Here is a 25,054-nt window from a genome sequence, read left to right as displayed (position 1 = left end):
TGTGAGGGATTTCAGTAAGGCACCATTCACATATATGGTTATAAGGAGAGGTACTCATCAAACCAGAAACTGTTATATCGGCCACATCCCTGGGTGACATAACAGGAAAGGGTATACTGGGACTTTGGCTTACAAAGTCTCATCTAGGGGGGTATACCCTTTCCTGTTACATTCACATATATGCATTTTGGATACATCCGTTCCTGGTGACGTGAACCGAACCTGCTTTCTATGGAGCTGGTACACATATATGCAGTGCAGTGTGAATAAAGAGTCCTGTGTTTTTCTGAGCACTGTTGTGGTGGTCAGATGCACATTCCAGGCTCATTGTCTTCTATTGGATGTACAACTCATCAGTTTTGAACGCGAATCTGGTCTAGTATGGATTTTGAGGTGAAACCCCCATGCCAAAAAAATAAATTGCGTGGCTCTCCCAATGAAATTCATACCAGACCCTAATTGAGCATGCAGTATTTCTTTGAAGCTTTTTTATTTTTATTTTTTATTACATTCAGCTGTCAACAGGGGATCCTACTGACTAATCTATTAAGGATGTGGCAGCCAGTTTTCTGTTCAGCTCCTTAACCAGCTATTAACCACTTCAATACCAGGCACTTTTGCCCTTTCCTGCCCAGGACACTTTTCAGCTTTCAGTGCTGTTGCAATTTGAATGACAATTGTGCGGTCATGCAACCACTGTACCTAAACTATTTTTATAATTTTCTTCCCACAAATAGAGCTTTCTTTTAGTGGTATTTGATTACCTCTGGGGTTTTTATCCTTCGCTAAACTAAAATTTTAGAAATAAATCTTTTGTCCTAAAATTTGACAGGCACTACTGATATGTAGAATTGGTAGACACCGATGGGTGGCTGTGGCAGGCACATTTGATGGGGGTTGTGACTATTATATTCAGTACAGACTCTGCCCCACAGGGCGAGCCGCCCATTGGCTCTCCCTGTCGACGTGAACTGAGAAATGCTGTTTACCGCAACTTCCTGGTTCAAGAGATGAGCTGTGATTGATCACAGCTCATGTGGTAAGCCTCTGTCAGAGGCTTCTTACCACAATCAGAGATGCAGTGTCAGACTGACACCGCACCAGCATGGCCCTGCAGTCACACAGTCACGCATTGGCATGCACTCCTGCTGGACACCATATGACGCATAGTCAAGATAACAGAATTACCACCTGGCCATCAACCTGCTAAAGGCCGGATGGGAAGTGGTTAAAGATGCCAGTGCCTGCTGACTCCCAGAAAAATCACATTTGAATCTCATCCAAATATGAGCTGAATAGCTGCTTTAAAAATTTGCAGTGGGAAATTCACAGCAGACGTGTGAACCTAGCCTTATGCCGCGTACACACGATCATTTTTCAGCATGTCGAAAAAACAAAGTTTTCCCAACTTCATCATTAAAACGATGTTGCCTACACACCATCGTTTTTAAATAATGCTCTAGCAAAGCGCGGTGACGTACAACACGTACAACGGCACTATAAAGGGGAAGTTCCATTCGCCTTTGGGCTGCTTTAACTGATTCCGTGTTGGTAAGACGATCATTACAGCGTGATGAATGTGCTTACTCCATTATGAACGGTAGTTTTACCAGAATGAGCGCTCCGGTCTCATAACTTGCTTCTGAGCATGCGCGGGTTTTTTACGTCTTAGCGCACACACAATAATTTTTTACAACCTGAAAAATGACATTGTTTAAAACGGCGTTAAAAAATGCAGCATGTTCGAATTTTTTATTTGTCGTTTTTCAGAACCTGAAAAATGATGTGAAGCCCACACACGATCATTTTAACCACTTAAGGACCGCCTAACGCCGATATACGTCGGCAGAATGGCACGTACCTGATTGTTAAATGCCCAGCTGTGGGTCGCGGGCCTGCGACCCGCTCCGAAGCTTCGCGCCCGCGGGACTCGCAGACCCTATCGCTGCTGGAGTCCCGTGATCAGTCCCGGAGCTGAAGAACGGGGAGAGCTGTGTGTAAACACTGCTTCCCCGTTCTTCACTGTGGCGCCGTCAGCGATCGTGTGTTCCCTAATATAGGGACACACTCGATGACGTCAGACCTACAGCCACACCCCCCTACAGTTAGAAACCGATGAGGTCACACTTAACCCCTTCAGCGCCCCCTTGTGGTTAACTCCCAAACTGCAATTGTAATTTTCACAGTAAACAATGCATTTTTTGCTGTGAAAATGACAATTGTCCCAAAAATGTGTCAAAATTGTCTGTCTGCCATAATGTCGCAGTCACGAAAAAAATCGCTGATTGCCGCCATTGGTAGTAAAAAAAAAAAATTAACAAAAATGCAATAAAACTATCCCCTATTTTGTAAACGCTATAAATTTTGCGCAAACCAATCGATAAACGCTTATTGCAATTTTTTTTATTTAAACAAAAATAGGTAGAATACGTATCATCCTAAACTGAGTTTTTTTTTATATATTTTTGGGGGATATTATAACAAGTAAAAAATATTGCATTTTCAAAATTGTCGCTCTATTTTTCTTTATAGCACAAAAAATTAAAACCGCAGAGGTGATTAAATACCACCAAAAGAAAGCTCTATTTGTGGGAAAAAAAGGACGCCAATTTTGTTTGGGAGCCACGTCGCACGACCGCGCAATTGTCAGTTAAAGCGACGCAGTGCCGAATCGCAAAAAGGGGCCTGGTCCTTTACCTGCATTTTGGTCCGGGTCTTAAGTGGTTAAATGTAATTTTTGAAAAACATTTTTTTTCATGCTGAAAAATGATCGTGTGTATGCGGCATCAGTGTGGAGTTGGGTTCTGCTTTTGAACATTATTTACTTGCCCTTTAAGAGTAGGTGTGTGTTTGGTTCTCATAGCGAAAGCTGCAATCAGCGCAAAAATGTGTCCGAATAAATAAATGAAGAAATGGATCCCCATTCCAAATAAATGCAAGCTGAACACTTAAAGGGGTTATAAAGGTTCATTTTCTAAATGGGTTCCTTTTAAGCTAGTGCTTTGTTGGTTCACTTACCTTTTCCTTCATATTCCCTTCTAAATGTTTTTTTTTCTTTGGAACAAAAAAAGGAATTTTACCGCGCTAAAAAACAATAAATTGCTAACAAAGCTGCAACAACGGAGTGTCATACAAACACAACAACATAGAAAAAAAGGAGGAGATGTTGCGCTAAAAACTTAAAAAATCTAAACAATGAGATTAAGGTAAAATAATTGATAAAGCCAGTAAACCCAAATCGATGGGAGACTACAAAAAGGAAAAACTCAGTCCCAATGTGTCCACAATAATATGGTTCATGTGAGAGTGAACAGATGTTGAGGATCAAATATGAAAACCACCACCACGAACCAGTAAAAATTGGAGGCTTACCACATGGCAAGCGATGTATGCTTGCGGCTGCAAACCCCAGCCAGGGCCTTTAGGTGATCCTCGAAGGGGGAGGTGGTAGATGATACTTGAAGCCTCCAGCGAAAACAGGATTTTTGAACCGTATCACAGAAAGAAAACACTCAATGGTGAAGTATGTTTAGCCAGCACACACATGAGGTATAAGTGACTTAGAGAACCACCACCACCCTATAAGTAGGAGGCTTACCAGAACATGTATGATCATCAGCGGGTGGCTAAAACCCTAGCCTGGGCCTTTAAACTCCTGGGCTGTAATGGTAGTCCTAAGTATCCTCCGTGTTCAATAGGTACATAAAGGGAGTAATGGAGCCCACATAGTGAAGTTCATTTTTAAGCTATACGTTTAATAGATAAAAATTGCACTTACAATGTCACAATAGGAATAAAACAAAGAGAAGCCGGCCGGCTCGGAACAAACGCCCGTCCACTCAACACGTCCTGCGTCAGCACGCTACCTTCCCGACGCGCGTTTCGTCATAAAATGACGTCATCTGGGGACGTCAGATGACGTCATTTTATGACGAAACGCGCGGATGATGGTGGAAAGCTTACTGAGGAGAAACAGGAAGTGAGAAATTCAGACACAGAAAAAAAAACATTTAGAAGAGAAATCGAAGGAAAAAAATAAGTGAACCAGCAATGCACTAGCTTAAAGGAACCTATATAGAAAATAAAAAACAAACCTTTACAATCCTTTTAAAGAAAATCACAAGATCCAGAAAAATACATAATAAACAGGTTATGCAGCGCATTAAATTCAAATGATGTAATAAAAGTGAAAAAACCCAGCAAAGAAAACCTGGGCCAAAAAGTCAATAAAAATCAAAATTCAACGTGAGTGCAAGTCCAAGAAAATGTGTGACGAACAAATTCCAAAGTCCGTTGAAAATTCACCAGTGACGTATATTCAAAAAACAATAAGTGATCCCTCCACGACTATAGGATTGGCCACTCTCACATTAAGGCATGGACTCCTGTGTTACCAGGTAGTCATGCAAGCAGAAATGCAGATACACCCGATGGCAAGTAGTCTCATCCGGTCCCTCAGTAATCCACAGCAGGATAATGAACCATATATGGAAGAAAGAAAAATCTAAGTGCTCTGTTTCAAAATTGCTAAAATGTATTGGATAAGCATAAAACTACTCTCAAAGATCCGAACGATCAGTAGCATAAAACAAACGACAGGTTTGTTTCACGAAAGGGCAGCAGCGGGCGACGTCTGTGTACTCCTCCCCAGTACGCGTTACGTTTTTACGAACTTCCTCAGCCTACCTATAAATGAACGGTCGTCACGGAAACCATCAAAATGAACGTGTCCGCCTAACCCCAAGCGTTGCATGCAAATAAGCGGAAAAACGTTGCTACTATGTTGGTAAAATACGGGACGATCAATCGTTTAATGGTTAAAAAATCAATCTCTGCATAAAAATACAAAGTGATCACGACCACAATATTGCTAAGATTATTGTAATGATACAATACAATCAGGCTATCGCCATCATGTGGTCAAAAATGTTATGAACACCTATTCTTCTAAAATAAATACATTTTATATAAAGTTGAATAGCAATCGCTCGATACCGTCCTTTGGAAACATTAAAAAATAGTCTAAAAATGATATACACCTAAAATTATTTAAAAATTATAAAAAAATTAAATATATTTTATAGGACAAAATTAATATAACCCCTTAATATACAAAAACACTAAAGGCATAATTTTATTTATCAGAAATTAAACAATTCAGATCAAAATCAACATGGAGCCCTACAGGGGTGAGAACCATGACGACGACCGTTCATTTATAGGTAGGCAGACAACGTTTTAGCGCCACCCCGCTGAGGAAGTTTGTGGAAACTTAACGCGTACGGGGGAGGAGCACACAGACGTCGCCCGCTGCCATCCTTTTCGTGAAATAAACTGTCTGTTTTATGCTACTGATCGTTCGGATCTTTTGAGAGTAGTTTTATGCTTATCCAATACATTTTAGCAATTTTGAAACGGAGAGCACTTCGATTTTTCTTTCTTCCATATATGGTTCATTATCCTGCTGTGGATTACTGAGGAGACAACTTACCTTTGGGTGTATCTGCATTTCTGCTTGCATGACTACCTGGTAACACAGGAGTCCATGCCTTAAGGTGAGAGTGGCCAATCCTATAGTCGTGGAGGGATCACTTATTGTTTTTTAAATTTACGCCACTGGTGAATTTTCAACGGACTCTGGAATTTGTTCGTCGCACATTTTCTTGGACTTTCAGTCACGTTGAATTTTGATTTTTATTGACTTTTTGGCCCAGGTTTTCTTTGCTGGATTTTTTCACTTTTATTGCATCATTTGAATTTAATGCGCTGCACTTACCTGTTTATTTGTGTTTGGTTCTGCCCTTAACACTGTTTCTAATTTTTCAGTTTTTTATTCTGCTGGGTCCTTTCTGGTATGTCTATTTGTAGTTTGGAACTCGGGCTCTTCTGTAGTTTCCACTCTAAACTTTTAGGATTGTTCACTCAGTCTTCTGCGTTGCGGACCTTTTCCATGTACCGTTTAACTTTTTAGTTTAAGAATCTGAAGTTTTGGGCAAGTCACCCAAGGACCGACTATATCCACTAACTCCTAATCTGACTCTCCAGTGGACCTTAATCTTAAGTAAATATGTTGCCTCCTGTTAAAAATGACATCTACAACTTAGTGGCTGACTCTTTTTTAATGTTGGACTTTCTTTGGGTGTGACATCCTTGTCCTTGGTTTCCTACACAAGTATTGCTTCCAGATACCTTCACTGAATGATCCTCACTAGCGCAAGTCCTGCACATGAGTAAATCTATTTTCTTTAAGGGTGCATCAGTCTTAAGTGCTGTACTTCTAGGAAGGTCAGTAAGCAGGACACTTATCTGAAAGCAGTGTTCATAAGTGGGATAATGCAGATCCAGAGGCCTTCATGGAAGCAAATGCCTGCGAGATGGAGCCTCTTTCTACTGTTTTTTATGTGGAGTACTAGTTAGCTGGGAAATATGCCTTTTACATGGCTATTTTTTTACTGATTATTGGAATTGTATGCCTAATGCAGGCCTCGACAAAATCCGTGCGCCCGATCGCAATTGCGACAAGAAATTGTGACCTGGCGCCTGGGGAAGCTTAGGGCTGCGGAAGGTCGCAAAGCCAAGGCCTTAATGGCTGGCGTGGGGCGCGATCGCGGCAGGCCCGTGCCCACCGGTAATTGAGGCCGCGGCTTTGCGGCCTTCTGCAGGCCTCGGCTTCCTTCTGCAGGCCTCGGCTTCCTTCTGTGATCTGGCACCATCTTGTGGTGGCCGTTGGCATTTCAGGTAAAATTACATTACAATTAGAAACAGCAGTTCTGTGTTTTTCACGGTTTTCACTGCCATCGCCTTCCCTCTAATTGGAACCCCCAAACATTTTATATATTTTTTATTCTAACACCCTAGAGAACAAAATGGCGGTTGTTGCAATACTTTCTGTCACATCGTATTTGCGCATATTTTGGGGAAAAATACACCTTTTTAAATTAAAATAAGACAACAGTAAAGTTGGCCCAATATTTTTTTATATTTTGAAAGCTGTAAGCTGAGCTGCGCATGTGCAATTTGGTTTACATGCCCGAGAATGTTGCAGGCAGGTTGGTTGACCATCTTTTTTGCAGCTTTTACTTATAGTAAGTGTTCCACATCAGTTGGGTCTTTGGCAATTGCCCACCTCTCAGTTTGGACTGCTTTTGAATATCCCATATGTCTAAGTATTTCTAAATTTGTGTCCATTGATAAATTCTAAATATAAGATTTATGTACTTTGGCGTAAATTTTAAGTCTATTGAGGGACACATGTCCCATCCCTCAATTTTATTGGTCTTATGTACTGCTTTCTCACAGAAGTATGATCATTTTAGGGTTAGTGTCTGGATAATGTATTTTTTGTTTTACGGTGTCCAAACTTCCTGAAGTCAGCAGTATAACTAATCTCTAAAAAAAGCTAAATTTTTCATGTCCCTCAATGGGATTCAAATTTTTTTATTTGTATGTACTACATTTTTTCTTCACTATTGGGCGAGTCTACCTTTCAACTGTATTAATGTATATGTCATTTAAAGGATTAGGAAATTATGTCTGGTTTTAGTGGAAGTCTGATATATTATGTTTCTGTTGCTTTTGTAATTCTTAGGTGAATATGTCTACTGACCTAGAGGGCACAGATATGTTGGCTGAGAAGGCAGACAGAAGAGAATATATAGATTTGTTGAAGAAAATGTTGACCATTGATGCAGATAAGAGGATAACTCCAATGAAAACCTTGAACCATCCCTTTGTTACTATGACTCACCTGTTGGATTTCCCTCATAGTAATCAGTAAGTATAGTTGTTGTAAAGTGCTGTGTAAACTGTTTTCCCTTTATGAATCCTATGTAATAATGCATTTTTGTTTGTTTTTTAGACTGATTTTTTTCTGGTAGCATTCCCCATTACAGATACAGTAGTGCATAGCTTTGTGTTTTTTTTATATAATGCTGTCTTCAACACAGCCTAGATACTATAGCTTTTCATGTGGTACACTTGAATGTTTTTAGACTCTGTTTTTTTTATTCATATATTTTTTTTTTTAAACAGCATATTAATGCTGGTTGACTTTCCCTATAGTGTGAAGTCATGTTTCCAAAACATGGAGATCTGCAAGCGAAGGAACAACATGTATGATGCAGTTAACCAGATTAAGAGTCCTTTTACAACTCACGTTGCTCCCAATACAAGCACAAATCTGACGATGAGCTTCAACAATCAGCTGAACACTGTGCACAACCAGGTACGTGATGCAAGTGTGTGCTCTGTATACCCCTGAAACATTCAGGTGTTATAAAGGCCAGTGCTGCTTATCAAATTTGTGTAAAGATGAAAAACATAAATACCTCCTCCCGAGTGATCGATTATCCTCTGTCCCCTACTCTCTCGGCTGCATAAGAGCTGGGGAGGAGAAGTAACAGTTTACTGATCATCCTAATGAATGGCTGTGCAGGGTAGGTGTGTCAGGGCAAGTCTGATCAATTGAAGGAGAGCAGGCGTTCCCAGCACATCTAAAGAACTGACAAGGCTGTGTTCTGCTTAATGTGGTTGGTTTTTTGAATAGAACAGAGGGACTGGCAGGAACACAAGGAAGCTTTACAAAGAGAACAAGGTACTTTTCCATAGCACTACGTGGTACAGCAGGCACATATTGGGAATATGAAATGGGGTTTACATATTCTGTAATAATTCTATATTGTGTAACCAACTGGTCGGTCAGTTGGTATGTAGACTAATAAAAAATTTGCTTAGAACGGTGTTAAAAGCCAATTTGGGGCAAACTTCAAATCCAACCTGTGTATTGGCATAAACGTGCCCATTTTCTCTGTGCCTTCTGAAAAACACTGAGACATGGTGACATGCACTTTCAAAGTCCTGGTTTCCATGCACTGTCATCTTATTTCCTGTCCCTAGCACCAGGTACTTTTGCCTTCTCACTATCTGCACAGTGACTGGTCCCATCCCCACCCCCATGTGGTTCTTGTTTTTGAGCTGATGTAAATAGGTCTGTGAAAAGAGCATTATGGGCAGGATTATTACAGGGCCAAAATTATCGGGCCATCTGCCCATTTCTCCTCTGGCTTTTTTGGTACCTGTGCCGAGCTCCTTTTTTCTGTAGTCATCACTCAAAGGAAATTAACTATAGCACGCGAGACTAAAGCTTTGTACGTGCGATTCGATTGGCAGGGGGTTGTCTGTTGACAGACTGTTGTCCTAAAATCTTACTGTTGGTACGCTCCTCTTGACAGCTGTCCAACTTTCAGCCAACAAATGTTGGATGATAGGCTAGTAAATTTTTGGTGGACAGTGCTCACCGAACACAAAGTTGGCAGAAGGGGCCCAAAGGGTGGCGCTCGAGCTGAAATTCCTCGTAATAAGTCACTAGGTTTGTATTTGTGGCACGACAAATTTGTACCGTTGGTATGCAAGACAAGATCCTGGCACACGCCCTATTGACAAAAATCAGGCACTCAGTTGGCCAACAATCTTGCCATGTTTACAAGGCTTTACTGTAGTTTAAAGGAGGTTGATGTGACCAAAAAATAACCACTGTTAAAAGCTACATTGACACGTATATCATTAGTCTGGCAACTCCTTGTTCACCATAGCACTAAAAATACTATCAAAAGAAAAAAAACTATCTAGAACAAACCTTTTGCAGCTAGAATATTGGAAGGAATAAATGTTTGCCAGCATCGGCAGTCCTCCTTCAGTGGTGGTCTGTTGCCAAGTGACTTGGTTTAAGGCTGGGGAGCAGAGCAAGTTCCAAACACGTGGGTCTTTCTCTGCTCCCCAGCCTTAAACAGGGTCAGTGCACAGTCTGGTAGTAATGCTGGCAAGCAAGGGCTCCCATACTGACGGCTAACATGAAGCAGTGTGGAATTTTGCTTTGTATATTTTCCTTTTCCAAGCACTGGTCCGAGGTCTGTAACTCTGCCTTCTACTCAACGACCAGAATCGGGATGAGGGAATCATGGGACCTGTAGTCCAGTGACAGAGGAGGAATTAAGGGCACTGCCAGACAAAGCCTCTTTCAGGCATCTGCTTAGACTCTTAAAGCTTAAAAGGCAGCTGCTGTGTGATTTTTTTTTTTTCTACTTTTTCTCTCATGGTTATTACAAAATGTTATAAACAATGGATTTATGTTTGGGCATAAGCGCCATATAACAAAAATCAATAATTCCGGAGTTAGACTTTCAGTTCTGAAGTTTTGTAGCATTTTTACAATGTTGGTTTTGTGAAGTGAAATTTTCTCATTCAGAATTTTATTTAAAAAGCAATGTCAGTTGTGCTTAAAAAAAATTAGCTTGTTTATTCTTTTCACCTCTTTTAGGCTAGTGTTCTGGCTTCAAGTTCATCTGCTGCAGCAACGCTTTCACTGGCAAATTCCGATGTCTCCCTACTGAACTATCAGTCAGCACTTTACCCACCATCTGCAGCTCCGATGACTGGTGTCACACAGCAAGGTGTTCCTCTACAGCATGGAGCAACTCAGCTCTGCACCCAGCCAGATCCATTCCAGCAGACGTTTATTGTTTGTCCTCCAGCATTTCAAGGTAATGTCTTAAGTCAGGGGTGTCGAGCTCAAATTCATCGGGGGGCGCATCACCAGTTTGGTTGCCCTCAAAGGGCCGGTTGTATCTGCGCTCACACCAGTGGCGTAACGTGGGATGTCAGCGCCCGGGGTAATTTGCTCCCCCCCCCCCCAGACTCGCAGACTTGCCTATTTTCAGCTAGCTTCAGTCTGGTTTCATGATCCCCTGTGAGCCAGCAGTGGCTGCAGGGCAGAGGAGAGCGTGCTCGTCAATAACTGGTAAAGCCTGGAGTGGTGACATCAAATTATAGATTCCTATGTCCCATCTGTTGTTGGTGCTCCTTCCTCTTCCCTGCATACACCGCTGGCTTACACAGGGAATAACATGACCGGACAGCCTGAAAATAGGTGTTTACATCTTTTCTACACAAATTGGCCGTCATAGGCATTAAAAGCGGATTTTATAATTCGGTTAATGGAAGCTACATAGGTCATATTCACACTATAATACTTGTTGCAGCACTGTGCAGCTGGGATCAATACCCAGTAGGGTTTTGTGTTTAACTTTTTTGAAAGTGTGTGTGTGTGTATATGTGTGTGTGTGTGTGTGTGTGTGTGTGTGTGTGTGTGTGTGTATATATGTATATGTATATATATATATATATATATATATATATATATATATATATATATATATATATATATATATATATATATATATATATATATATATATATATATAATTTATTACAAGCATCGATCACTGCTGTATAGATTTAAAAGTAATTTCTCTGCTTCTCCCCCCCCCCCCCCCAGCTTTCAGCTGCTTTAAAATCAGTAGTGATTGGTGCATGCAACTCCCCCACACACTATCACTGCTGACTGTCCCCTGTCCTCCAGCCCCCCTCCGTTTTGCTGCAGTCGCCCTCACTCTATGTCCCCCGCCATGTTTCTCTCTCCCTCCATGTATCCCTCTGTGTCCCCCCCCTCTGTGTTTCTCTCTCCCTCCGTGCTCCTCCTCCACCCCCTGGAACTGTCAGGATGTAGAGCGGGGTAGCTCTCCATGCTGCTCCGAATGGACAGTCAGTGATTACTCACTCTGTCTATTCACATAACTGAAACATTGTAAACTGTGATTACAAATGTTTCAGTTTATGAATGAAGAGAAGCGGCTGTCTTCACTCCATTCATTTTCAGCGCAGCTGATGCTGAGAAAGGGACTGGGGAACATGTGTCCCTAGTCCCTTTCTCTGTCTCAAAGGGGAGATGTCAGAGGTCTGTTAAGACCCCTGATATCTCACCAAAGTCCCCCAACAGGGCTAAAAAAAAAGAAAAAAAATTTGTAGAAAATAATAAAAAAAAGAAAAAACACACCGACACGGTCCACACACCACCCCCCCCCCAAAAAAAAAAAAGCATTGTAAATATAAAAAAAATTAAACAAATTGGTAAAGAAAAAAAAAACTGACATACCGATACTTTTTTTTTTCAAGTACTCGCCGATACCGATACTTTTATCTCATGTGACAGCGGCAGATTTAACCGCACAGTGATAGCACCGGGTCCAGGGGAATCCAGATCCAATCCTCCCCAGGAAATAAACAGCTGCCAGGGGAATCCAGATTTAATCCTCCACAGGAAAAAAACAGCTGCCCCTTCACTCGGAAGTTCCGTGGGTCACCAGAACAGAAAACGGGCCATAGCGTGAAACCGTTTAGGAGTTTTTATTTTGGTAAAAAAGATTGTACTTACAATTAAGCAGAATCATAAATACGTTTAAAATTGGTGCCGGCCGGCAACGGATGGGCCCTTCCTCATTCAAAATGAGCGCTCAGTGACGCTACCACGCTCATTTTGTTTCTGTTCTGGTGACCCACGGAACTTCCGAGTGAAGGGGCAGCTGTTTTTTTCCTGTGGAGGATTGGATCTGGATTCCCCTGGCAGCTGTTTATTTCCTGTGGAGGATTGGATCTGGAATCCCCTGGACCCGGTGCTATCACTGTGCGGTTAAATCTGCTTAAGGCTATTCCCTCTTATCGATCAGGTAAGAGGCTGTCTATGTGGTGGTGGTTTCACCTGCACTGCGGTGTTGTCAGTTTCCAGCTGAATACCATTTATTGCTTCATTATCACTGGGAAATTTTTTAGGACTGTTTCACCTTGATCAATTTATTCACCTTGTTCCAGCATCACAGCTGGCTATATTGAGTTGGCGCAGTTTTTTTCTTTTTTCTGTTTTTGTATTTGTGTGTATGCACTGTTTACTGCTGCCTTCTGGTTTAGCATACCAATTTTTTATTAATTTATATTCTTGGGTTAATTTTCTTGTCTCCTTTAAAACAAATGTCTGGCATCAAATGTACCGATTGGATATTTTTTATGCAAAGATTCACAAGAAATCTACCAGTGTATGGCCAGCTTTTTTTTCTTAACCTACAAGGGACGTGTCTGGTTGTGGTTTCAGGGAATTCCCAATAGGACAATATCTGCCTTAAGAGCATACACAGGCAAACATAATTGCATACATACTTCCATGTTTTGTTATTTGTGAGGCTGTTTTCTTATTCCAGATGAGAAGTTGTAACAAACCTTTTTATCAATGTGAAGCCTAGGTTCTTCCTACTAACTTGTGCAACTTCATATAGTTTTCAAGTCATGTTGTTTAAAATATTAGGTGTATTATCTTTAAGCTGCTGGCCTTCAAGCAACTGCCAAGCATTCCGGCTTTCCTGTTCGCATGGACAGTAGCGTCCCTATTGTGCCACAAGCTCCTGCTGCTCAACCTCTCCAGATCCAGTCAGGAGTCCTGACACAGGTAATTCAACATCTGTGTGAATGGCTTGATTTAAATGTTTCATTACCGCTATACAGTTGTGCTCATAAGTTTACATACCCTGGCAGAGTTTATGATTTATTGGCCATTTTTCAGAGAATATGAATGGAAAACTTTTCTTTCACTCATGATTAGTGTTTGGCTGAAGCTATTTATTATCAATCAACTGTTTACTCCTTTTAAATCATAATGGCAACAAATTACCCTGATCAAAAGTTTACATACCCCAGTTCTTTAATACCATGTAACATCAATGACAGCTTGAAGTCTTTTTTTTGTGACATTTATGGATAATGCGCTTTATCTTAGATTGTAAAGCTGCCTATTCCTTTTGGCAAAAAGCCTCCAGTTTCTGTAAATTCTGCATGAACTGCACGTTTTGAGTGGCTCAATGATATTGAGGTCAGGAGACGGAGATGGCCACTCCAGAGTTTTCACTTTATTTTGCTGTAGCCAAGTGACAGGTCGTCTTGGCCTTGTGTTTACATCATTGTCATGTTGGAATGTCCTGGCTGATGAATGGCTGAATGCAAATGCTCCACCAGTATTTTTGGACAACATACTGCAGTCATCTTGCCAACAATTTTGACCAAATTGCCTGTGCCTTTGTAGCTCACACATCCCCAAAACATCAGTGATCCTCTCCAAATATGTTTATGATTGTGGACAAAAAGCTAATTTTTGGTCTCATCACTCCAAATGACTTTGTGCCAGAAGGTTTGAGGCTTGTCTCTGTGCTGTTTGGTGTATTGTAAGTGGAATACTTTGTGGCATTTGCATAGTAATGGCTTTCTTCTGGCGACCGTGCAGCCCATCTTCAAGTGCCTCATTGTGCATCTTGAAACCGCCACGCCACATGTTTACAGAGTCCTGTATTTCACCTGAAGTTTTTTGTGGGTTTTTCTTTGCATCCTAAACTATTTTCCTGGCAGTTGTGGCTGAAATTTTAGTTTTGTCTACTTGACTGTGGTATGGTTTAACAGAACCCACTAATTTTCCACTTGATTAGAGATTGAACACTGGCATTCTCAAATCCTTGGATATCTTCTTATATTCCTTTTCCTGTTGTACAGTTTAACTACCCTTTCCTGCAGATCCTTTGACAATTTTGCTTTTGCCATTGCTCAGAATCCAGAAACGGTGCAGCACTGGATGAAAGATGCAAGGGTCTGTCAGGAGTCAGGAACTCATTGACCTTTTATTATCTATCTACCTATCTATGTATCTGATGGTTACATTTAATAAGCATTCCAACCCCTTTGTGTCAAATTGTGTGCATGTTATCAGGCCAAAATCACCAGGGTATGTAAACTTTTTTGATCGGGGTCATTTGGGTAGTTTCTGTTGTGATTATGATTTAAATAGTAAACGGTTTGTTTCAGCCAAATGGTAACCTTGAGTGAAAAAAGTTATATTCTCTGAAAAATGCCCAAGAAATCATAAATTCTTTCAGTGTATGTAAACTTAACTGTATTTAGGTAGTATCGCTTCTAATTCATGACATGAATTGACAAGCATTGGCTCATATAATGCTAGGTGAATATTGTGTAAAATCTGATGCTCACAATATTGACTGCCTTATGCTTCCATTCATTTATGCTTAAAGTGAACATGTGCTTTGCCCATGCTGGCAACATAAAATCCCACTTAACGTACATAATTGTATTTCTATACAGCATTTCATGTTTACGTGGCAAAAAAAAAAAAAAAAAAAAAAAAAAAGCATTGACCTTTGTTCATCCAGTATGGAAACTAGTGTGAACAAGCCCTGAAGGACTTGCTTTCCTTGCAATAGACTTGTGTGTATATACAGATGTGGTTTCTAGTCTTTAGGGAGTCTAATATGTGTTTTGTAGATCTTTGAGCCATCAGACATTTATCGGAACTTGTATTTTAAATGTACTGACATTTTTCCTTTTTTATAATGAATTTTGTAAGCTGCCAGGATTTTTGATCAGCATGAGTCATTCAGAATTCCTGGCATCTATTTTTGTTTTCTGATGTCCTCACTGGAAGTTGGCTGGGCGTGCCTGCTTTTGCCCTGTATTTTCAGAAATGCAAATGTAGCAATGAGCACTTATTTCTAAAGAGAACCATTTTGAATTGGATATTTTCAAGGATCTCCACTTAATTTGTGAAGATGGTGTAGCTTTACCTCGCAAAGCCTGCAGTGTGTGCAGTTATTTTATTGTATTTGTCATTACTCTGTTCTAACAAATGTCAGTCTAGTGTTGTGCTGTAAGGGCCCTACAGAGGGTTGACATGTCTCCTGTCTAAGCTTGGTGCTTGATAATGAACACCCTGTCTAGGCTGCTAAAGGAGGGTTAAAATGTCAGTTAATAAAACCTTTAGTTTTCTTTTCATGTCATCCTGACATGAAGTCTAGTTTGACATCCAGCCTTTAAGACAATTTTTTTGATTGTCTTCTATCGGCATTGAGCAGGAGATGGGATGGGCTTACAGCTTGGATCTCAACCTGACACTTCTGCACTGACGGGTCATACAAATTCATGGTAAAAAAGATTGTAATCAAAGCTTAAGTTGCACGTTTGACAATGTTTTCGGAGAGGAGGTTTCTCATTAGATGCCAGTTGGTGAATTCTTCATCACTGAATTGTCTAGTGGAACAGTTCAGCTTAATTGTCTTCTTTGTTTAGAGGGCCAGATGGGAAGTGAAAAATGAAGAAAGATTGTTCTATGTTAATGTATTAAAGTTTATGGGAAGTTCTGACATCAAGTCTTTAACATCAGTGTGCAAGCTAGCAGAAATTGTGATAGTGACATTTTTATTTTAAGTTGGTCATTTATATGCGAAGGGTCTCATTAACCAAATTGTATAAAAGGAAAAACTCACTTGCTCATTGCAACAAGTAACGTTCCTGTTTTTATTTTCTGCACTAGTAGAATGCCTTAGTTCTATAATATATGTAAAGATGAACCTTTTACATTTTAGGCTCATTGCAAGAGGTGAGGGGAAATCTTGCAATGGGTACAAATGCTTGTTGACAACTTGTAAGATGGAAGCCTCCACATTTTGGGCACATTTCCTCTAATTTCCCTTTTGGTTGCCAATGCAAGAAATTAAGGGTAGTACAGACAGCAAAAATGGAAAAGAATTTAAAAAATATACGATACTTTAAGATATTTGGATTATATGCACTGCACAGGGTTTCTACCTGTACAGTTTTTTTTTTTTGTGTGGTTAATGACAGAGTATGTTGCCACCAACAGCTGCATGGGTCTCTGTAATATTTCCAGAGGAAGGAAACTCGGGCGTGTCCACAGCACATGGCTAGATTCCATGAATTAACCCATATAATTGTCTGAATATAGACAGCACCTCCACTGCTTTTATTTTGTATGTTATGTCTGCCCCTTGTCAAATTGCGACACTATGTCTAGATCAGCATTGCTCCACCTTTTTCAGTCAAGGCACCCTTTAAAACCCTTTAAAATCCTGTACAATCTCGAGGCACCCCATTCTTCTAACATGTAAAGTATGCTTTGTGTAAGGCAATGGTGTATACACCAATAGGGCACCCAACATTATAGGTGATTTATTCTTGCAAAGCTACCCTAATTTTTTACACACTGGCACTGACCAGTATTCCAGTGTGTTTTGTTTGTTTTCCCCTTAGTCTGTTGTGACCTGTGTTTGCTGGGAGGGGCAAATAAGGATGCATGCACCCTTTGTGGTCCGTATAAACTGATTTGTCATTTGGTTGTCAGGATGCAAGTGGCTGGCCTGCATGGTGACCAAAGTTGTAATGCTGCGCAATAAAACCTTTTGGCTTGGACCTTGGTCGCACAAGAGGCAGGCTTGATCAACCCTATGGCGTGAAGACTTTTGGGCAATAGGGGGGCAATTTTTAGGCATTTTGTCAATGCATCTGACTAAACCAGAAGGCACCCTGGATGAAAAAGGCTGATCTAGATTAATATCTTTGCCTGGTTATGTTATCAGAAATGTTGGGTCACAAATGAATTCTAGTTTGTAAGTTTGCCATCATAAAATAGTTTTTCAGTTCTATTCTCATTTTGTAGTGTTTTGGGTTACCAGAATAACTGCTAAAGAATTTTTCTCTAAAGGAGGCTTTACCATTCTTGCCTCATGCTTGAGAGTCTGTTCCTTGGTTTTAAAAGAAGTTGTCACCAGTAGTATCCAATCTGTCCCTCCTAGGTACGATTTCTCACAAAATACTCAGAGGGAGAAATGTAGTTATGATTTGGTCTTGGTAAAGGATCGGTGCTCTAAATTCTGCCACCAGGGATGCAGTTTGTGCACACCAATGATTTACATTGCTAAATAAAAACATATGCATTTTGAAAAGCCATTTTGGAATCCAGCTTTGTTGGCAAATCAGAAAGTGAGCTTTTTCACTGCTAAGAATCCACTCTCCTCAAGTTAATTGTGCTCATCTGAAAACTGATCATGGCTTGCGCACAAACATTGATTTCAAAGTAATTTATCTAAAAATACATCGGGCAGCTTTTGTTGGAAGAGGAAAATGCCTTGAATAAGTGGTCGAGTTTATAATGGAAACATGACCTCAGAGCTAACTCCTGGAAACTGAATGCAGTGCTATGAATCAGCCACACAGGATGCTAATAGGCATTTATACTGGAGTACAGTAACTGCAGGTGGAAGGGATTTATGAAAAAAAGTGCCCTTTCATTCCAGCCTATTGACGTAGCTCGTGCTTATTTTAAGTAACTTTTTTTTTTTTGTGCTCAACTCTTATTTTTGCTGTAATGTAAGTTGCCAGTAACCTGTAATTCAGAAAGTAAGAACATATATTAAAGTTTTTCTGTATACACAATTTAAAAAGCATCATGGCTAGCCAAATGACTAAAAGACTAAATCCAATTTTTACATTTAAAAATATGTACCCATTTTTTGTTTACTGTTGCTAGGTAGGATTGCCTGTTTGTCTTTTTAGATTTGGCAATGTTTACACCAGGTCAGATCCTAGTTGCCAAACTTTTCACCCCTTGTAACATCTACAGCACCTAAAAGTCTGGAGGGGTGGTTCTGACTATTTTCAGTTGTCATATTTACTGTTGGTGAGCTCTGTTTTTAGGCCTCATGCATACTGGAGGTTATTATACTGTTCTAAAAATGGCAATAGCTTTGCAGTGAGTTATTTAATGTTTTTTTTGCAATGGGGTTTTTAGGGTGTCTTGAGCTCCCCCCACCCCCATGGGCTCAAAAATGTTACACTCTTGACCAGCGTTTTTTACAGCTGAAAAACACCTCTCAGAACCCACTGGTTGTGGGGTTCTTTACAGCCAAAAACGATTAACAGCTTATGTGTGCGGATAACCTGCTGGAGTTTAAATGTAGAAAAAAACCTGAAGCCAAAAAACGGCAGCTGTTACAATGTCCAGTGTGCATGAGGCCTTAAAAGCACCTTTACTGTAGTAAGCATAATCCTGTAAAATATAATTTTAGGGAGGTTTGTTTACTGTGAAGTTTATATTTAAAGCGGAGGTTCACCCAAAAATCCACTTTTTCACATTAGCTCCAGCATACTGCTAACATCTGCAGTATGCTGTTTGTTTTTTTGTTTTTTTTAATTATCGTTATATGAGCCCTTGTTTACCGGCTCCGAGCGGGGAATCCTGCGTTGAATGGGCGTTTCTAATCGAAAAGAAGTTGATTGACGGCTGCTAAGGCACGTCACCCCTTCTGAAAATACAGTGTCACACTCGGGCGTTTACGGCGCCTGCGCCTGCCATGTAGAGCTGACTGCGCAGGTGCCGTAAACACCCGAGTGTGACTTTGGGTATTTTCAGAAGGCATGACGCGCTTTAGCAGCCCGTCAATCAACTCCTCTTTGCTTAGGAACGCCTCTACCCGGAAGTAATCCCCCGCTCGGAGCCGGATAACAACGGCTCGTATAACGATAAGTACCAAAAAAAAAAAAGGCATACTGCAGATGTTAGCAGTATGCTGGAGGCATATAGCTAATGTAAGAATGTTTATTTTTGGGTGAACCCCCGCTTTAACTTGGAAGGATGATCCAGGCCCATTTTGAAAGCACATTACCACAGTAGTGCTGGCAGGCTAACCTTTTAAAGAGCTGGATGTGATCTTCCCAGTTGTCATCCCGTATTTCAGACCAACTGTACAAGATGTACCTTTTTTTTTTTTTTTTTGTGTGGCCTCCTTACAGCAGGCTTATGCTTTTAGGGATAATGCACAACTCTAATGGTTTGCATCACACACACTGGCATGGTGGGACACGGGGTGTAAAACTTTCATAAAGTAAAATGCACTCATCAAAGGCAGTGGGCATTTTTCCTACTTAAGCCATGTAATTAATCTACTCTAAAGTAGTGTTTTTTTTGTGCGTGTTGAAGCTTTCGTTGGCTTGGAATAATGAAAAATATTCAACATTGTCCTTTTTTTTTTTTTTTTTTTTGTGTGTAAGAAATTTGTGTTCATATTCTCTGAAAAGGGGCCAAGAAATCAAATGAGCAGTGTGTATGTGTTGACTATATATATATATATATATATATATATATATATATATATATATATATATATATATATATATATATATATATATATATATATATATATTCATGTGTGTGTGTATCAAACTAGAACGGAAAGTCCAAATGATAAACAGCGCTGGTAAGATGCCCAACTGCATAAAGGCATTCATATAATCACGGTGTTACAGAAAGTTCATACAGTGATGGGTGCTTCTAATAGTTTGTTGGATCCTACACCAGTTCCCAATCTTCACCACAAGTGAGGCGCACTCCCCTTCGGGGTACAAACTCACCAGAGGGTCAAAAAAAAAAAAAAAAAAAAAAAAAAAATATATATATATATATATATATATATATATATATATATATATATATATATATATATATTCTCTTAAGCGGTATCTTTCACTGGAACATCCGTCAAAAATGCTGGGGTCAGCGTAGCTTAGTACTCCATAAACATACAAAGACAAGAAGGCACCAACATAGTGTGATCCCGTTTTCTAATGGTAAAAAGAGTACTCCTTTAACATAATGGATACAACCACCGCTCCAAATGCACGTGTATGTATGTTCAATTTTTTTTTCTTGGCCCTTTTTCAGAGAATATGAATAACCAATTTCTTTCACTCATGGTTGGGGTTTGGCTGAAGTCATTTATTAATCAACTGTTTACTCGTTAAATTTACAGTTACCCAAATGACCTGATCAAATGTTTACATACCCTGGTGACATGGGTCTGATAACATGCACAGGAGTTGGCATGGCTATTAAAAGTAACATCCTCACCTGTGATCTGTTTGCTTGTATTAGTGTATTAAAGGTCAATGGCCAATTTCTGGACTCCTCACAGACCCTTGCATCTTTCATCCAGTGCTGCACTGAGGTTTCTGGATTGAGTCATGGGGAAAGCACACATTGTCAAAGTATCTGTGGGAAAAGGCAGTTGAAATGTATAGAACAAAAAAGGGATATAAAAAGAGATCCAATGAATTGACAATGCCAATCAGTAGTGTTCAAACTCTAATCAAGAAGTGGAAAATGAGGGGTTCTGTTGAAACCAAACCAGTCAAGTAGACTGACTGCAAAGCGCTGCCCTGGGCCTTGTCAGCCTAGGCCAGAATATAGCACTGGGATCACTGTTTTGGGGATGTGTGAGCTACAAAGGCAAAGGAAATTTGGCAAGATGAATGCTGATCAAAAAATACTGGAGGATCATTTGCATTAATCAGTCATGAAGCCACACAAGGGACGTACTTGGACATTCCAACATGACAATGATCCAAAACACAAGGCCAAGTCGACCTGTCATTGGCTACAGCACAATAAAGTGAAGGTTCTGGAGTGGCCCTCTGTCTCCTGACCTCAATATCATTGAGCCACTCTGAGATCTCAAATTTGCAGTTCATGCAAGACGGCACAAGAATTTACAGGAACTGGAGGCTTCTTGCCAAGAGGATTGGGCAGCTTTACCATCCGAGAATATATATATATAAAAGTAAATGAATGTTAAACGAAAAATATTACTCGCATGTGTCATTGTTAAACCTGCTTTTGCAGCAGCCATATTTTAATTTAGATCTACCAAACCTTTACCTTGTTCTTGGTGTGTTCTTGTAAGGATATAAAGAGGAATCTGATTTAGGTTGCAGATTCTGATCTCTGCCACTGACCTGGAACAAAAACAAAGCTACTGAGGTTAGAAAAGTCAACTCCTCTCCTCCATGCTAGTTCTATAAAGCTGGCCATGCCCTAATAGATTTTCAAATGAACATTTGTATGAATTTTCATGCAACAATTCTCGGTACATTCGAAAACTGGACAAATGTGGTTCAAAAGTACTTAAAAAAAAATGTTCTTTGCTTCTGATATTCTTTTTGGAATTGTACTTTCCTGAACGTAAACAATACACTGTTAGTAATGTGTTTCTTTGGGGAAAATTTTCCATCCTGCCCCTTAATTTTCTAGTCACTCTTGCCAGAAATGAATGTCGGTTTTGGCCCTACTAACAAAAAAAAAAAATTAACATTCTTAAAACAAACCTTTTTGAACAAAATTGTTAGTTTTATAGCCAGTTTAAGTGATGAAGCCAGATTTTATAGTTGGGATCAGGGGCGTTGCTAGGTGCCAAAAAGACCAGGGGCTTCAGCCCGAAGGCAAGCCGGCACCGGGGGGGGGGGGGTGCGGTCGGTGGCGCGGCGCAGGGTGACCTACCTGACACACATACCCTGACCTATGTGAGTGTGTGTGTGTCAGTACACACACACACACTGACATAACCTGCATACACTAACCTGTGACCTGTCTACACTGACCAGTGGCCTGACTACACTGACCTGACCAGTGACCTGACTACACTGACCTACATACATAACCACTGACGTCGCCTACCCCAGCCGTGATGTGCCTGTCATAGCGATGGAGCCAGGGAGGAGAGGAGAGCCGCCGAGCAGGGAGTGGGGATGTGGCGTGGCGGGCAGCCGTGGTGCCAGAGGAGAGGAGGCTCAGGAGCCGTGGAGAGCCTCCGAACCCAGCGGGGATGTCGCATTGCGCGCCGGGCGGCATTGTAATTCCTGCCTTCTAAGCTTGCGGCGCCTATGATGGACGTCACATGTCCATCATAGGGGCTGCAGGCTCCAGAAGGCGGGACATGCTCTGTCACTCCAGGGGCGGATCCAGAGTCTAGTCTTGGTAGGGGCACTGCCAGAAAATTGTATGTATAATACAGTGTACAGAGGTCAGTAGGATTTAGGGTAGTGTGCAGGGAACAGCAGGACAGAGGTCATTAGGATGAAGAGCAGAGTACAGGGATCAGAAGAGCAAAGGACTATGTGTCACCAGGGGGGAAAAAAAAGGCACACACTGCTGGAGGGCATACACTGGGGAGGGGGGCATCAGGAGAGCTTACACTGGGGAGGGGGGCATCAGGAGAGCTTACAGGGGGGCATCAGGAGAGCTTACAGGGGGGGTCAGGAGAATCAGGAGAGCTTACACTGGGGGGGGGGGGGATGTCAGGAGAGCTCACTAATCTATATGTATAGTAGATGAAGAAGGAAGATCCCATTTGTCAGCTAACAAATGCCTATAAACATATACACACTGTAGTGCAAGCAGCAGAGCTCACCTCCATTAACTTTTAATCCACTCCCTCTGCTCAGCACTGCACTGACGTTGGTCACACGGCTCCCTCTTCCACATGAGCATGACCTTGGGGAGAAAAGGCACATCCCCCACCCCTCCCACTCAAGCAGCAGCCTGCAGGAGAGAGGCTGAAAACTGCTGTGGGAGGTACAGGGGGCAGAGAGTGCAGTCCGAGTTTTCTGAGCAGTTTCTCATGCTGAGAATGGCTGCCAAGTGTCCCGACCGTTGCTATGGTTACCCGGGGAGTGCTCAGAGCACTCGGGGCTAGTAATTGTATCCTTCATGGCCGGGACTCGGGGCTTTTCGGCGACCCATTCGGGGCTCCAGCCCACCCCTAACAACGCCCCTGGTTGGGATGTTTTTTTTGCTATCAAGCCATTTTGCAAAGAATGGGCAAAAATGTCACTAGATGCAAAGCTGGTAGAGACTTTCCCAGAGGATGCATTAAGGTGAAAAAAACACGAACCTTTAACCTTTCTTGCTTACTAGTGGTTTTGTATATTCAATTTTTCTGTACTTCCACATTTGGGCAATAAACCATTTTGTGTCCAGTCTTTGGGCAGCAGACACATTTTGCAAAGATTAACAACCAAAGGTATGATCTAAGCCTGCAGTGATCAAGCCCACATGTCTATTGGTGTTTATTTCATCTCCCCCAGTATGGTCGTGTGTGACCTTGATTTGTGTGTAAGCCTGCAGGAGAGATCAATTTCCTGCTGGTTTGTTAATGGAGTCATCTGTAATTACATACATATATTTATAGAGTCCTACCCTGTGCATATAAATACATGTATGTTTGTGCTTTCTTAAGACCACAACTCGAATTCTGAATTTCACCCTCTTAGGCCCCTTTCAGATGTCCGCTCCGCCTGTCCGTTATTACAAGTCCGTTAACGGACTTGTAATACATCCCTATGGGATCGCGTCCGTTAGCGGATGGAGCATCCGCTAACGTCCGCGTCCGTCGGGATCCGGTTTTCGGACGGAAGAAAACCCTATTTTTCTTCCGTCCGGCGGAACGGAACTGATGCAGACGGACAGACGGTCCGTCTGCATCCGGTTCCCCATAGGGCAGAGCGGAGCTGAGACAGGGCGGTCTCTGCACTGTGTGACGGGACCACCCTATCCGCCGACTGCACAGCGGGGATCCCCGCTGAGCCGACGGAGACACACGGAGCGTACCCAGAAACGGTCTGCTCTGTGTGAAAGAGCCCTTATTTCTAAGTTGGTTTTTTGTTTTTGTTTTTCCTTTATTTGTTGTGGACTAACCAAATGGCTGTAGCAAGTCTGCAGTCAGGAAGCCTGGATTCCCTGTGATGCGTTTTTCCTGCCATACATGACAGTAGATTACATGTAGTTTGTTTAAGCTAGAACTCTGCTGCAGGTGTTAAGTTGGGTTTGTGGATGTTTTTAGATTGAATGTTTGCCTATGCTGTTTTCATGGCCTTATGGATCAATGTAATTCACTTGATACCAGCAGTGTCCTATAAAGCCGCACATCGACAAATTTGGAACACATGAAAGCTGCAAAATACTTGATAGTTTTATTTGTATTAAAGTGGAAGTGTAGTCAAGTGCTAACTAAGTTAAAACCTGCTGCCACCCATTCAAAACTTATAATTACTACCCTGTAAAGGAAAGAAGTCCATACTTACCAATGCTGAGGGCACTTCAGTCCAGTTGCATGACCTCTTTAGCGGTCCGCTTCAGTGAAGTGAGACTGCCGACAACAGCTGCAGAGCTTGGGCAATGTCGTCACCCATTGGCTTATTATAGGACTTTCGTTGTCGGCTGTCCCTTCTCTACACTGAAGCCGGCACGAAGACCTGATCATGGGACTAGAGCAGTCTCAGAATAGGTACTTTTTAGGGCCGAAACAACTAATCGATTGATCGACAACTAATCAATTATTTTCATAATCGATTAATCGGCCAGTAACATAATGGGGTTAAAAAAAAATATCCCTTTATAGTACAAAGAGCAAATCGCTACTGTAAATATTACTTTTACTGTACCACAGTAAAAAATTAACCCCTTACAGTAGTGATTATTTGCTCTTTGTAC

The 25,054-nt window shown here is 41.2% G+C and overlaps 1 protein-coding gene across 9 annotated transcripts in view; it reads left to right on the top strand.

The window, feature by feature from the left end:
* The window catches only part of HIPK1 (homeodomain interacting protein kinase 1), a 117,084-nt gene that overhangs the window by 64,847 nt on the left and 27,183 nt on the right, over window positions 1–25,054 (top strand). For 5 of the 9 annotated variants that reach the window (XM_040337457.1, XM_040337456.1, XM_040337451.1 and 2 more), the window contains exons 6-9: window positions 7,589–7,773; window positions 8,032–8,224; window positions 10,316–10,538; window positions 13,206–13,330. In XM_040337457.1, the coding sequence (XP_040193391.1) occupies window positions 7,589–7,773; window positions 8,032–8,224; window positions 10,316–10,538; window positions 13,206–13,330 (726 nt within the window). The remainder of the gene's footprint in view (window positions 1–7,588; window positions 7,774–8,031; window positions 8,225–10,315; window positions 10,539–13,205; window positions 13,331–25,054) is intronic. The other 4 variants (XM_040337459.1, XM_040337458.1, XM_040337455.1 and 1 more) reach the window with 1 other exon arrangement.

This window comes from Rana temporaria, chromosome 2 (assembly GCF_905171775.1).
Source record: "Rana temporaria chromosome 2, aRanTem1.1, whole genome shotgun sequence".
NCBI classification, from domain to species: domain Eukaryota; kingdom Metazoa; phylum Chordata; class Amphibia; order Anura; family Ranidae; genus Rana; species Rana temporaria.
This window is presented reverse-complemented; position numbering and strand designations above follow the sequence as displayed.